The sequence below is a fragment of the Solanum dulcamara genome, chromosome 8 (assembly GCF_947179165.1).
Source record: "Solanum dulcamara chromosome 8, daSolDulc1.2, whole genome shotgun sequence".
Classification (NCBI taxonomy): Eukaryota; Viridiplantae; Streptophyta; class Magnoliopsida; order Solanales; family Solanaceae; genus Solanum; species Solanum dulcamara.
This window is the reverse complement of record NC_077244.1, coordinates 68,777,358-68,791,531: the sequence shown is the minus strand read 5'-3', so window position 1 is coordinate 68,791,531 and position 14,174 is coordinate 68,777,358. Positions and strand designations below refer to the sequence as shown.

Below are 14,174 nucleotides of genomic sequence, written 5' to 3'. Positions count from 1 at the left end.
TCTATGTTAAAGAAATATCATGGTGATGATAATTATGTTATTCGCTGGGATTCGGTTTTGCTTGATGAGAATTTGTCTTACGAGGAGGAGCGTAGCTATTCTTGATAGGGAGGTCCATAAGTTGAGGTCAAGGGAGATTGCGTCTGTGAAGGTTCAATGGAAGAATCGTCCGATTGAGAAGTCCACTTGGGAGACTGAGGCGGATATGCGTGGAATATATCCATTTTTGTTCGTCGAGTCAGGTATCTTTTTCAATCCTCGCTCTTCTTTTGACCGTTCGGGGACGAATGGTGGGTAAATTGGTATCTGTTGTAACGACCCATTAGGTCCTTTTGAGAACTAGAGCTTTTTATTTCATAAAAGACTCATTCCGTAAATTTTTAATGGGTATTTGGACTTGTCGATAACTACAGTTATTTAGTTGAGGGGTAAGTTTAGATAATTAATTTAATTAGTGGATTTAATTGATAATTTAATTAATATGTTATACCACTTATCCATATTTATTAAAATAAGTTGTGGAATTTAACTATTATTTATTTATTAGTTCATAATTAATTACCCTAATTTGTAAAAGAAAAGAAACGAAGGAAGAGACAGAAATATGAAAAAGAAAAGAGAACGCCGACTGCATCAAGTACCTATGCCTTAAATATATATTATATGTATATGATAGAGGTCACTTTAGTGTAAATAGTACTACAGTGCCATACATTAGAAAGAAGGAAAAATTGGTTCAGCAAGTAGTTCTTATTTTTTTTATATTGTTGTTTATACAATTGATTATTTTAATAGTTAGAAAGAAGGCAATTGGAAATTTCAAAAGTAAGCGTGGTGAGGAAATTATTAACTATCCATTAGAGGTTATATATTATTATATACATATGATGTAATTGCATTTGCAGGAGGCATAATGTTGGGTTCTTAATTAAAGTATAATGTTGGTTTCTTATACAGTAACATCACGGCCAATGGTAAAATGTGGCTTCGGTCTTTATTTCCACATAATTATTGCATGATAATTTAAGTTTTGATGTATTGAGATAGATAATTAAATATTAAGTGTATTTTATTATCTAAATACCATTAGAGTTATGATATTGGAGGAATTAAGACTTAACCCTAGACTTGAGTTTTAGAGAACTGATTTTAGAGTTGGGTTTGTTGTGGGGTCTAGGTTAGATATATAAATAATATTGGTGTCTACGGACTAGTTTACTTATAAATATTATATATTTGATATATTGAAAATGGTATGAGGCATTGAAGAAAGGAAAGACGTTGGTGCATTAACTTGCTTTACTTCGGATCTTCGATTGAGGTAGGTTATGGTTTTTATTCTATATCATAGATAAACTCTTAATATTGATTGATATTCATTGAGTAACGTGTGAAGTTTACTATGCATTTAATTGTTGTGGTTTGGACGATTGATATGTTGTTGTGATTGGTCTAAAATCCCGAGACCGTGAAATTCATAATCTTGAACTTGCCCTATCAAAAATGGTGCCTTGAATAAAGAAGACTTGATGAAATATTGTTAATGAAGTGAAATGTAATCATGAAGAATGATAAATTAATTATATTTGGATCGGATGTCATATTTCGGCACGGTATATTTGGATCGGGTGTCATGTTTCGGCACGATAATATTAAAGAAAAATAAATCAAAATGACTTAATTCCCAATCTCCGAAACTCATTTTTCAAAAGAGTGTGATGTGGAAGCTTGAGTCCTCATGTGTGCTCTTGATGTTGTTGACTGGTTATGAGATTGTTCATTGTGTTGTCACTTGATCTTGTTGGTTGCCACTTGTTTAGTGCTATGGTTGATTTTCTGCTACTACTTTATGCATATTGATTTCGATTTTGAGTCGGCCGATGATATCTACTCAGTACATGTTGTCCTGTACTGACCCCTACTTGTATTTTTTCTTGTTTTATTTTGTGGAGTGCAGCGAGTATTCCACCGACTTCGACTCGACCTCAGCTCTAGTCAGTCTCAAGATCATCGGATTTCAGGGTGAGCTATCCTTTTAGCTCGTGATGGATTCTCTCGGTTATGACATGATGTCTTTAGTTTTCAGACATATTTTGTTATTTGTTTATTCTGGTGTTTGATATTTTTAAACTTAGTTTTAGAATTTAGATGTCTTTCATGTGATGACTTTCAGATTTTGGGGAACGTCAAGTAATAGATTTTAGTGGCTTTTGTTATTTCTGACTTTAATAAGATTGAGCTTCCGCAATATTGTCATGATTTATAAGTTGAATCGTTAATGTAAGTTGGGGTTTGTATCGTTGGTTCTCCCACCTAGAAGGTTAAGTGTGGGTGCCACTCACGGCCCGTTTTGGGTCGTGACAGGTGGCTAGAAGGTCACTAATTAATCACCACATAACTATATAAAGTGCCAATGTGGAGAAGATACCAGCGGAGGTCAAGCATTTGGGTCTGGGATTTTTTGGAACGAAAAGACAGAGGATAAGGATTATGCTTCTTTCATTTCATGGGCTTCTATCTGCATGTTCTCATATTGGACCTTCATAAATTCTGGTGATGATTGCCCAACAGAGCTTTACCAGCCTGGGCCTTTTTTTTTGGGGGGGGGGGGGGGCGGAGGGGGGGCAATGGGTAAAGCTTCCGGTTAATGCATGTCCCTTTGTAAACCATCTTCTATATTTTCTCCTTATTTTTAAGTTTCAATTAAATGTAATATATCGATATTGTATAAATAATATATAATCATGTATTTATGATGTATAACTATTTATTAGAGATGTATATAGATCCATAATCATTATTTATACAAACTTATACATTGCACCGAGCTGGTTTTTTTCAATCCTGACCAACTAAATCTCCACCTCTGCCACCACATCATCCTCATAATTTTGTGATACATATATACAAATATTTTTAAGACACATAAAAAATAAGTAGGAACTCACTTGTTTTCATAGAAAATGTTTTGTCGAAAAATATTTTTATAGAAAATACAAAATACAAAGAAGAAGAGAGGGAGAGAGAGAGATGAAAATACAATGAGGGAAGGAGGTGAACATACAAAAAGAGGGAGAGAGAGGTGAAAATACAAAATACAAAGAGAGGGAGAAAAAGAGAGGCGAAGATATAAAATAGGAAGAGAGGGGACGAGAGATATAAAAATATTAAATACAAATAGGGAGAGAAGTAAAAATACAAAATACAAGAGGAAGGTAGGGAGAGGGAGGGGCAAGAGAGAAAGATAGGGAGAAAGGCGAGAATTATTATTAGAAATGGGGAGAAAGGTGAGAATTATTATTTTTTAGTTTAGTATCTCAAATAGTAGCTATGAATTTTGAATACCCAATTATAACTACAAATCTATAATTATATCCAAATGATAGTCATTTTTGAAATATTCTCTTTATTTTATTATTCTTATATGTGGCCCAATTAATGTAAAGCCCATAACTAATATTTGATGAATGATAAGTTTCATTTGTTAGATTGATTACTTAATGGGCGTACCGAATTGAGTCACAACTTCTATAAATTGGCCATCCTTTCACTTACTAGGGTTTCCAACACATTTTTCATCTTTGATGGCCGTGGCAAAATAATGTTAGAGCCAGAAGAACTAACATTTCCGCTCTTGTCTCCGATAAAATCTTTCACATCGGGTATGTCTTCTATAAAGTCTCTTGTAAAATTAATGTATTTAAAATTATGACACGCTTTAAGTTAAGTATACATGATTTCCCAATTTGATAAAATTTATGAACAATTTAATAACATAGGTCAAATGAAGATAATACAACAGGTTGTGACTGACCGAGAAATTTTACGAACAATTGAACAATAAAGGCAAGATTTGTTAATTTAATAAGTATTATAGGAAATTTAACAAAATGGATAATACTAAAATATAAACGCCGACGACGAAACTTGTGAACAAATTAAACAAAAACAAGCAAAATTTACCCATCCGATTAGAGTCAAAGCTATATTTGAAAAAAAGAGAAGGTATAATACTTTCTCCCGTTTCAATTTACGTGATATCATTTAATTGGACACAAAATTTAAGAAATAAAAAAAAACTTTATCAGATTTTTCAAATTATCTTTATTGAAGTCACTTCAGTGCTTATATTTAGTTATTTTCTCTTCATAATTTAAGAAAATAAGATGTATGTGGTTGATAATAGAGATTTACCACAATGATGGTAGTGGCTGATAGTAGTGGTGGAGATGACAATGGTTATGGTGGTGATCGAAGAGTGTATGGTGGAGTTGGCGACGCTATTAGTTGTGATGACGGAGTTTGTTGGTAATAGGAAGTGACTATAGTGAAGGTAGTGATGGTGGACGTGGCGACGACTATAGAAAATAAGGATGGTGGTGGCAGTGTACATAATTACAATTAGAGGTGTATAAGAGCGGGTTGGTTCAGATTTTTCAAATCAAATAAAATTATTTGTGTCGAATTTTTAAATCTATAAACCAAACCAAACAAATTTAACTCGAATTTTTCGGGTTCTTTCGAGTTTCTCGGATTTTCAAATTTTTCTGATTTTTTCGATAAAATATTTATACCAACATATAATTAACTTTTGGTTCAAATATTTATTTAATCCAACCAAAATACAGTTATATAAGGTGTTTCATAAGAAAATAAAATAATGATACTAAAATATTCAACAAAATAATAATGAAAATACATAAATAAATATTGTAAATTAATATGTCATAATGAAAATGATCATAATTTAAAAGTACTAAATCATGCTATAATAAGTCTAATGAGTATTAATTACATGATTAAACATTAAAGAAAAGCTAAAATTAGGTTATATATTTTAATTGTCTAAACCAATATAAACTAAAGAACAAATATTCAACAGTATTCTCATTCTTAGTGTTGAATAATTTTTTTCTTGTTAGCATTAGTATCGATTTAATTTTGATTTGAACGTTATTAGGGTTAGTAATATCTATAGACTATTAATTTGATTTTGATTTGAACGTTATTAGAGTTAGTAATATCTATAGACTATAACCTTTATTGTACCACTCATCATTTTATGTTTCAAACTTGAAATAATATGTTAAAAGATAAAAACTATGAAAAAATATAAGAAATATTTATAAATTATATCAAAGTAATTTATAAATATCTGACTACTCGAGGTCTAAAACATCTAATCTCCTTTCCTCTTCAAGAACTCCAATTATAAAGAGCTTAGAGCCAAATTGTGACGGAAATATAAGGTAACATAACTTTCGAGTGTATATGAAAGTCGATAAAATGCATAAAGTCAAGAAGCCCATGTCATATGCAACTTGCACTCCACCTGACATAAGACAATTTTTTTTTATTTTATGTATTCGTGGTTCGAACAAAAGACAACTACCGACGAACCGGGACCAGGTTGGTTCTACTTCACTGCCTCATTGGCATATTACTGTACACATGTCTTTTTTATTTAGGTTTCCATTGAAGTCTGAGCAATCATAATTTGCTTTGAAAGTTCCACTTTGGGGCCAAACTTCCTACCAAAGTGATTTCGTAGTCCGTAACACAATCAAAAAATTTTGTTTTATTTTGATTCATTAGATAGAATGTTCAGCTATTCTTAGTTAAAAACTAAAAAAAAATCTCAGGGATAAGTACAAGGAGGATCTTATTTTACCAATAAAGTAATGAATCTCTATTAATTAACAAGTATAAAGAAAATAAGAGCTAAAAATATAAGTAGATATTTTATGATCACCACAAAATTTGTATGATATTACAAATGAAAATGCTTAAATAATGTAAAAATATAAAAGCCAAGAAAAATATTGTGTTTCAAACTTAAACTTCCTTTTACAAATGTATAAATTAAAAAAAAAATTGACCGTCTAAAATAATCTAAAATATATTTTTTTAAAATTTATTCAATAAAAAATGATAGTTCATCATCTCTTCTTAAATTTATTGAATTTTAAAATTATTGACACTGTCATATAATTTTACTTCGTCGATCAGATATCTTAGAAATAAACTTTCCGGTCACTTTACGATACCAATCTAAATTTTATTAAGACTTGTCATAATATATAAATGTAGGCATGCAGAAGTCGAGAGTTCTTGCGGGGTAGCCTACACATGTTTGTACTAATAATCCTAAAACCGCAAAACTTAGAATAGAATAATAATAATTGAAAGTTGTCCATTTGCAGTTGCGTGTGCTCGAGTCAGACAAACACAAACTGTAACCAAACAAATCCACATCAAAATTTTACGTTTACTAAGTTGATTCTTTCTCAATTCAAACTTAGATGCCCAGACACTTGTACAATACTAATTTGTAAAATTCCTCTCCTTTTTTTTCTCTTCTTTCTTAGTAGAAGGGTCCAATTCAACTCTTTAACAAAGGGATCTTGCTTGCTCCATCTGCAACTCTCTTTTGTGATTTGGGGTTTTTAGATGGCTGATGAGGAGGAGGGAAACCTGTGAAATTTCTTGTACAGAGATTTAAGAGATGATTGAATTTTGCATTTACTGTTAGCAGAGGAATGGTGAGAGACAAGAGAGATATAAGACCTGTAATCTTAAAATTTGGGGTTGCTTTAGCTTTATCACTTGGTGGAATTCTCTTTACTTTTTTCAAAACCACAAGAATTAACCCCTCTAATTCCTCTTCCTCACCCAATTCAGGTGAGCCCCTCAACTTCAGAACCCTAACAAAACTCACAAAAATCAGACCTTTTTGGCTAGACTTCTTTCCTTAATTTTTTTTTTCTTGGGTTTGATTTTACAGGTGGTAAAGAAGGCGAGCTGAAAAATGATGATCAGAAAAAACCTGCCTCAGGAAATTCAGTTTCCGAGTTTCCATGGAAATATGTAAGTTCATTAAATAAGACCTATGATTCTTATTTTGATTTCTTGGTTCTTACTTCTTACCTAAATTCTTACCTATTTTTTAGGTTTTAAGCTAAAATATTGTTGGAATTGAAAGAACAACTCTCTGATTATATATATTTAGTTGATAATAGGTTGCTTTGATAGGTGTTAAATTAGAGACTGTGGAAATTATTAATTATAGTTGGTAGATCTTCCAAAACATTTTGGACACAACCTCTCTACCTCTGAGGTAGGGGCAAGGTTTGCACACATTCTATCCTCCCCAGAGCACACTTTATGAGACGACACTGGGTATGTTGTTGTTGTTGGTAGTGGCAGAGCTTCCTATAAGTAAGTTTCAAGCAATTTTCAAGCGTTATGATTTGTCTTAGTTGAGTTGGGCCATTGCAATATAACTCCTGTTATCTAGTTTCAAATGATTTTCATTTTGTTTTATGTACAGTAGAAGAAAACAGTAGTGACTGCAATGCTGATGGTTAGTTCGGTAACTTTGAATTGTTTAATTGCTCCTAAGGATGATTTTTTTTTTCTTGTTTCTTCCCATCTTGTTTTATCTCTAATTATGCTTTGGATGTGCTTAATATAGTTTCCCTTTGGATTACCCAGTAAAATAAAACACATAGTTGTAAATTGACCAAAATAGGAGTTGGGGAGGAAATGAATTGAATGATTGTCTTGAATGCTTCCCTATTGACAGATTGTTGATCAGTTGTCCTGCTTGTGAGCTAATTACTTCTTTGTTTCTATTGCAGGAGGACGTCTCCATACCAAAAATCGTTATTGGGAGTTCTATAAGTGGTCCATCTACAAATTGTAGGTCTGGTGGAGATAGAGATGGGCTTCTTCTGCCGGAGCTCAATGAACTTGTAAAGGAATTTGGTTCGTCTCCAAAGGGTAGTTTTTCACCATGTAAGGATGTTGAAACGCCATTGCAGGATGCAGATTCACCCAAAGAAGACAAAATTGTCGGAAGGGATGACCATGAGCAAGAGATTGAGAACCTGAAGAACATTGTTAAAACTCTTAAAGAAAGGGAGAGGACTCTTGAGATCCAACTGCTCGAGTATTATGGCCTAAAGGAGCAAGAAAATTCCATCAGGGAGCTTCAAAATCGCCTAAAGATACACAATCTGGAGGCCAAGCATCTGGGTCTAAAGATCGAGTGTTTGAAGGCAGAGAAGATGAAATTAAAGGCTCAAGTGGCTGATTCCGCAAAGGTTGTCTCAGACCTTGAAGCTGCGAGATTGAAAATAAAGCAGCTGAAAAAGAAGCTCGGGTTGGAAGCTGATCATAACAAGGAACAGATTTTATCCCTTAAAGAAAGAGTTATGAAGCTGCAGGTCGAGGAGAAGAATCCTGTTGAAGCTGAATCAGATGTTCAGTTAGAGCTCCAAAAACTGAAGGACTTGGAGAGCGAGGCTGATGAGTTGAGGAAATCTAACCAAAGCTTAAGAGCAGAAAACTCGACACTAGCTGAGAGACTGGAATCTGTTCAGATCCTTGCCATTTCTGTTATGGAAGATGATGTAGTAAGTCTTTTATTCGTCAACTTTTGTTTTCAACTTTGTTTATTTCATGTGTTTTTGTTGACCTATTTTTCTGACACAGACAGAAGCACTGAAAGAAGAAAGTCTACGACAGAGAAAGCAAAATGAAGATTTAGTAAAGCAAGTTGAGCAGCTTCAAGCAGGTCACTCCAGTCATGCTGACGAACTAGTCTATCTTCAGTGGATAAATGCTTGCTTGCGGTATGAGCTGAGGAACTATCAGCCTGTTCCAGGCAAAACAACTGCAAGGGATCTCAGTAAAACGTTAAGCCCCAAATCTAAGAAGAAAGCCAAGCAACTAATTCGTGAATATGCAGATAAAGAAGACCAAGGTAACAGGGGGATCCACGATTTGGATCTTGATTCTGACCAGTTATCCTCCCAAGCACCCTATCTTACGAACTCAGGTGAGTTTGATGGTACTTCTATTGATAATTCTTCAGCCCATAAGACTGACACTTCAAGCAAAAGCAAAATGTTTGGTAAGCTTATGAGACTACTACGGGGAAAGGACCATCATCATAGTCAGAGTTCTTCGGAAATGGTTCACAGCACAGAAGAGAATGCAATGGTTCACAGCACAGAAGAGAATGCAGCAAGAGGCTCTAATTATTCTTCTGGGTACAGTTCAGATACGGCTGTCATAGATACCGGAGCTATTAGGCTCCAGAGCAGATCAAGCAAATCATCTCAGAGTTCATCCAAACAATTTATAGATTTCCATTCATTTTATCCAGGCTCTAGGAGCAACAAAGGAGAAAGCAGCAACTATCTGACACGTACGAGGAGATATAGTGATGTGGGTTCATTAGATTATATCTCAAAACGTCTCGCTGAATCACCTCAAGAAAAAAGAAATGACCATGGCCCAGAAAATGTTCAGAAATCTGAGTTGGCGAAATATGCAGAAGTTTTGAAAAGATCTTGTTCTAAAGCACCAGTTCGCAAGCGATCAGCATCAGTTAGTTTCTTCTAACTGTAAATATAAAAGACTATACTAGTTTTTGTTGCCCCTCTTTATCAATAGAGGTAGCTTAGGTTCTATAGTTGTGTGATCCTTCATGATGGGCATCAACTTATTGCAACATGTTACTACAGTTGTTTACTGTATGTAGTCCTACAAATATTAAAATAGTGCAGCTTCTTCCATGGAAGTTATACTGAGGAAATTTTTTATTAGCAAAAGGAAACAGAAGAAAAGAGTATACATGTGTGTACCATTAGATATCAATGTTTGATTTTCTATGTGCTTCTTGTGGTGTTCTTTTCAGAGATGTGTTTGGTATGGAGGAAAATATTTTCCAATTTCCTATGTTCGATTGGTCAAAAAATTTAGAAAATGTTTTCTCTAGGAAAACAAGTTCCTTAAAAATGTAGTAGGTGAAAGTGGCATTCTACATTGATTATTTTTTCTTCCAATACCATCATAGCTCATCTTCAGCCCCATCCCCATTTCCACCTCTCCACACCCCAGTATTTGTCAAAATTATGTATAGATGATTTTAGGATAATTATTTAGGTACCAAACACAAGAAAATAAGTAAAAATTTACTTAATTTTCGTAGAAACATCCAATTAACCTCTTGACACGAAGGCCTCTTCATTGTCAAAGTTGGTGGTAAATATTTCAATGAACGTTTGATACTCTTAATTATGACAGAAAAGGAAAAATTGATTATTTTTTTTCATGTGGATGAGATACGGAGCCAACCCCCTGTAACATCTTCCGATCCAAATGTGTTGCTCAGTTAATTTCAGTTTGCAGGATCCATTAATGCAACTTGTGGCTAGTATCTCTTGATCTATGGGCTATGGCTGTCCTTATAATATTTTTTTAAGTGTCAAATCTCACTAATGAAGATTTAAATGAAACCGTAACGAATATTCATACAACCGACCCAACTTATTTAGGATTGAAACGTAGTTGTTCTTGTTATTATTATTAATTCTCAGTAATGTAGGTGTCAGGTGTGAAGCAACTGCGTACGTCTCGTAGGAAATCTCCTAAATAAAAGGAGTCTTGGAACAGTTTCTTATTTGCATTCCTGTGATAAAATTTAACAAATATTGATTAAATTTCAAAGATTCTTAGATATGTTTACAAGGAAGCTACAATCATCATCTTAATTAGAAAAATTGTTGCTTCTCATACTCAACTTGTTTAGTCTCAAGCTACTTTATACCAACAGAGAAAAAAATAAAAGAAACAGCTCCAGATTACTCTTTACTGCCTCTTCGAATGTCCAAATACCAAATTGTTATTGGGCATATATGTGTCTTTAATGTGAAGTATCATGAATATAATACCCCTTACGTATCATATAAGCTAAGAAAATATGAAAAATATAAAGAGAAAAAATATTTGATTGACTGCAGTCTGCACATGTTCTAAATCTTAACTAATCTATCGGTTTTATTTAATCTGCATACTTAATGTTGGTTTTGATTCAACTTCAAGATCTTTAAATAGGATGGATGAGGAATAGTTTATATTCTTATTTTAGTTGATAGACTTTGAATCTTTGATGTTTTAATTAGTTAGTTAAATATCACATGACATATGACATGATGGTTTTAATTAAACTTCGAGAAATTTACTTAAATAAATATAGGATGACAAAGAACGGTTCATTTTATTTATCCTATCTTAGTCAACCAAGTAGCAGATTTTCTTGCTAAACTAGCTTCAATCTGAAAAGGTCATTTTTCTTCTATTTAATTTGGAAGTGGTCATATGAAATCATCTCCATGCAAATATATAATTGTTAACAGTCACAACTTCACGTAAAGATAAAACTTCAGGCTTTTCTTCTCGTAATTTTTATTAACTTTGAAATACAAAACATTACAAATACGGTGTTCCCCACAATGTACACACAATAATTAACTCTCCTAAAATTAACCTAAAGAAACCAATAAGTTCCTTCTTTATTGAATAACATGTACGTATATAACTCAAAGTCACACCAATTGTTGATCAAACTCGTTCAATTCTGACATAGAAGAGAAACTTCAACAACCACAGCGGGTGCAACAGGTGCCTGGGGGTGTTGGTTCACAACACCCCACACAATGAAGACATGCAACGCCTGGGGAAAACTTCCTCGACGCGAGCTCTGCATACAGAGAAAAACACATATTTGAACTAACTTCAGAGACGAATCTAGAATTTAATACCTCGAAAAAATACACATTTTTTCACATAAATTATGATACCTCGAGATGCATCGCAAGACCATAGTAGCAAAGGAGACAAGAGAATAACATAGATCATAAGTGTAATCACTATGGACCTTATGGTGTTGTTGGAAAGTACTGCTGCCATATTGCAAACCTTTCTATAAGAATTTAAGTACTAAGAATTATGAGAGCTTTTTTTTTAGCACTTGAATTTCAAGTACAATGGCTTTCGAAGTATTTATATGGATTTTGATCGTGTGAAATGAGATACTACTAGGAAAGCAAGTATATTGACTTGGAAAGAGAAAAAAAGGGCAGAAACAATGGGTTAACTATTAACAACAAAAAAATATTGAAAATATTGAAAGCAAGTATATTCTACAACGTGGAATTTCCGTGCAAATTATTCTTGTCAGTTTATTGACTAAGACCAACAATATTTTCTAAATTCAATTGGGAGTGTCTTCACGTCAGGCAGTTTACTTGTGTTTACTTTGGAACTTTTAATTCAAAAATATTCCTATATATTTTTATTAATTTGATTGATTCGATCGATAGTCAAATAAAATTAACTTTTAAAGTTGTTAAAATTAATTTGTTAAATATTCCTACACATAGTTTTCGTGGTCTAGTTGATAAGATGACTTGACTTCATCTTTTATTCATTACTATTAAATTATTTAAGAAATTCCCTATTTCCTTGTTCTCCTTCCAAATCAATTATGTACTTGCTTGCCGCTCGCAGAGGGGATTTATATTTGTATTATCTGTTCTTCAAGTCCTTTTTCTGCTATTGATATTCTTCTTCTTCTTCTTCTTTTTTAATTTTTTTTATACGTTTTTCTATTATTGGCCTTTAATTTGGGAACTGGATACCTCTCATATCTATTGATAAAATTTTATTGTATCATATTATTAAATCCATGGTTATATAATAATATAATACCAACCTAAATCTGACGTGTTTTCTTGGGATCCCCACTAAATTATTAGTGGTCTTAATTATCCCCTAACTTGCTTATTTGATAGTCTTTAACAGACACACACACTGCACCATCTCATTTTAAGAGAGTTAGATACATTCGCCTGCAACTACTGATCCTTTCGTTATTCTTTAGTAATTCTACCTTACCCGTTACTCTACTAGGAGCTGAAAGCCACTTGACTGTAAGGAGAGGAGGTCAATAAAAAAAAAGATGTTAATTAATCAAAGATCCAACTGATCTAATAATTCTGTCTCGTATACTATTGCTTATTTATTATACAATTAGCTTATTATTCATAAAAATTATTGATGTAAGATATTATGAAACGACAATAAACTAGGCACTCGGGGTAAAATTCTGTTTGTGGTGTGATCTGTATTTGTATCTGTTGAAATATTTGCTATATTTACTCTTTGATTCGAATTTTTTGTATATATGATGATTTGCATAAATATAAAATATATGAATACATATGAGTTAGAAAGTACAAAAATATATACAAATTAAATGTATACAAAATTCATTAATAGAGAAAATCGTATAAAATATACAAATGAGAAATGCTACACAATTATTGTATATATACAACTGATGCATAAATACAAATAAGCAATTGTATATAATTGCTGAAAGTAAACAAATAAAACTAAAATTTTCACAGATGGATTAAAGCTACAACAATATACAAATCGAATGTATATAACTAGCATTCACAGATGGAATCATGTAAGATATACAAATGAAAAATGCTAGACCGCTATTGTATAATATATACAACCGATGCATATACAAATAAGTAATTGTATGCGATTGATGAAAATATACAATTATGAACTAACAATACATATACAATAAACACAAATACAAAAAATCTACAATAACTGATGCATAAAGATTGAATAAAATGAAAATAGATGAAAATTAAATGAAGATACAAAAATACAAACAAAATTTTTAAAAAATTCAATTGAAAACTGCCAATGTAGGTTACCTGAAATTGGGGGAGCATGATTTGGAGGGAGAAAAAAATCTTTCAAATTTCAATATTGAATAATGTTGGGTGAAATTAGGAGAAAAATCGGAGAACACGAGAGATGAGAAATGAAAGAGATTGATGAGATGTATAAAAAGAAATAAACAAATCGTGGAAAGAAAAAGACAATTTTTTATTATACAAATAAAGTATGTGGGGCCCCATTATTAATAGTCATCCGGATGAAATATTAATGGCGAATGATTATTAATTTAAACGTAATTTACTAATGGAAAAAGGTGCTGATATACCTCTCAATTTTGTCATTTAGAGCTGATATACTCCCATTGTGTTAGAGAGCAAGAAATATTATTAAAATTGACTCTTTTGAACCAGGATAGCTCCTTCTTGCTATTGATGAGCAGTGCCTCTTCTTAGTCTTTTAATATTGCCAATGGCACTGTGTATGTGTTGGAAACAGCAGGCAGAGAACAAAAAGGGAATGTGTGAATTTTTTGTGTACAAAGGAAAAATAGAAAAAAGAAGATTCAAGTTGAGATAATTTGTATAGTTATAAGTATCTTATTAGATTAAAATAAA

At 32.5% G+C, this 14,174-nt stretch overlaps 1 protein-coding gene and 1 long non-coding RNA gene across 2 annotated transcripts; one reads left to right on the top strand and one right to left on the bottom strand.

Moving 5' to 3' along the window:
* Positions 1-6,107: 6,107 nt before the first annotated feature.
* Positions 6,108-9,707, top strand: LOC129900793 (protein CHUP1, chloroplastic-like). The gene is made up of 4 exons (XM_055975842.1): positions 6,108-6,681; positions 6,785-6,867; positions 7,641-8,417; positions 8,497-9,707. The coding sequence occupies exons 1-4, from the start codon at positions 6,540-6,542 to the stop codon at positions 9,409-9,411; spliced, it is 1,917 nt and encodes a 638-aa protein (XP_055831817.1). The 5' UTR covers positions 6,108-6,539; the 3' UTR covers positions 9,412-9,707.
* A 1,487-nt stretch (positions 9,708-11,194) lies between these two features.
* LOC129900736 (uncharacterized) lies at positions 11,195-11,884 on the bottom strand. Its single transcript, XR_008769676.1, has 2 exons — positions 11,652-11,884; positions 11,195-11,551 (listed from the first exon to the last, which is right to left on the bottom strand). It is a non-coding gene; the product is annotated as an uncharacterized LOC129900736 (long non-coding RNA).
* Positions 11,885-14,174: the final 2,290 nt, after the last annotated feature.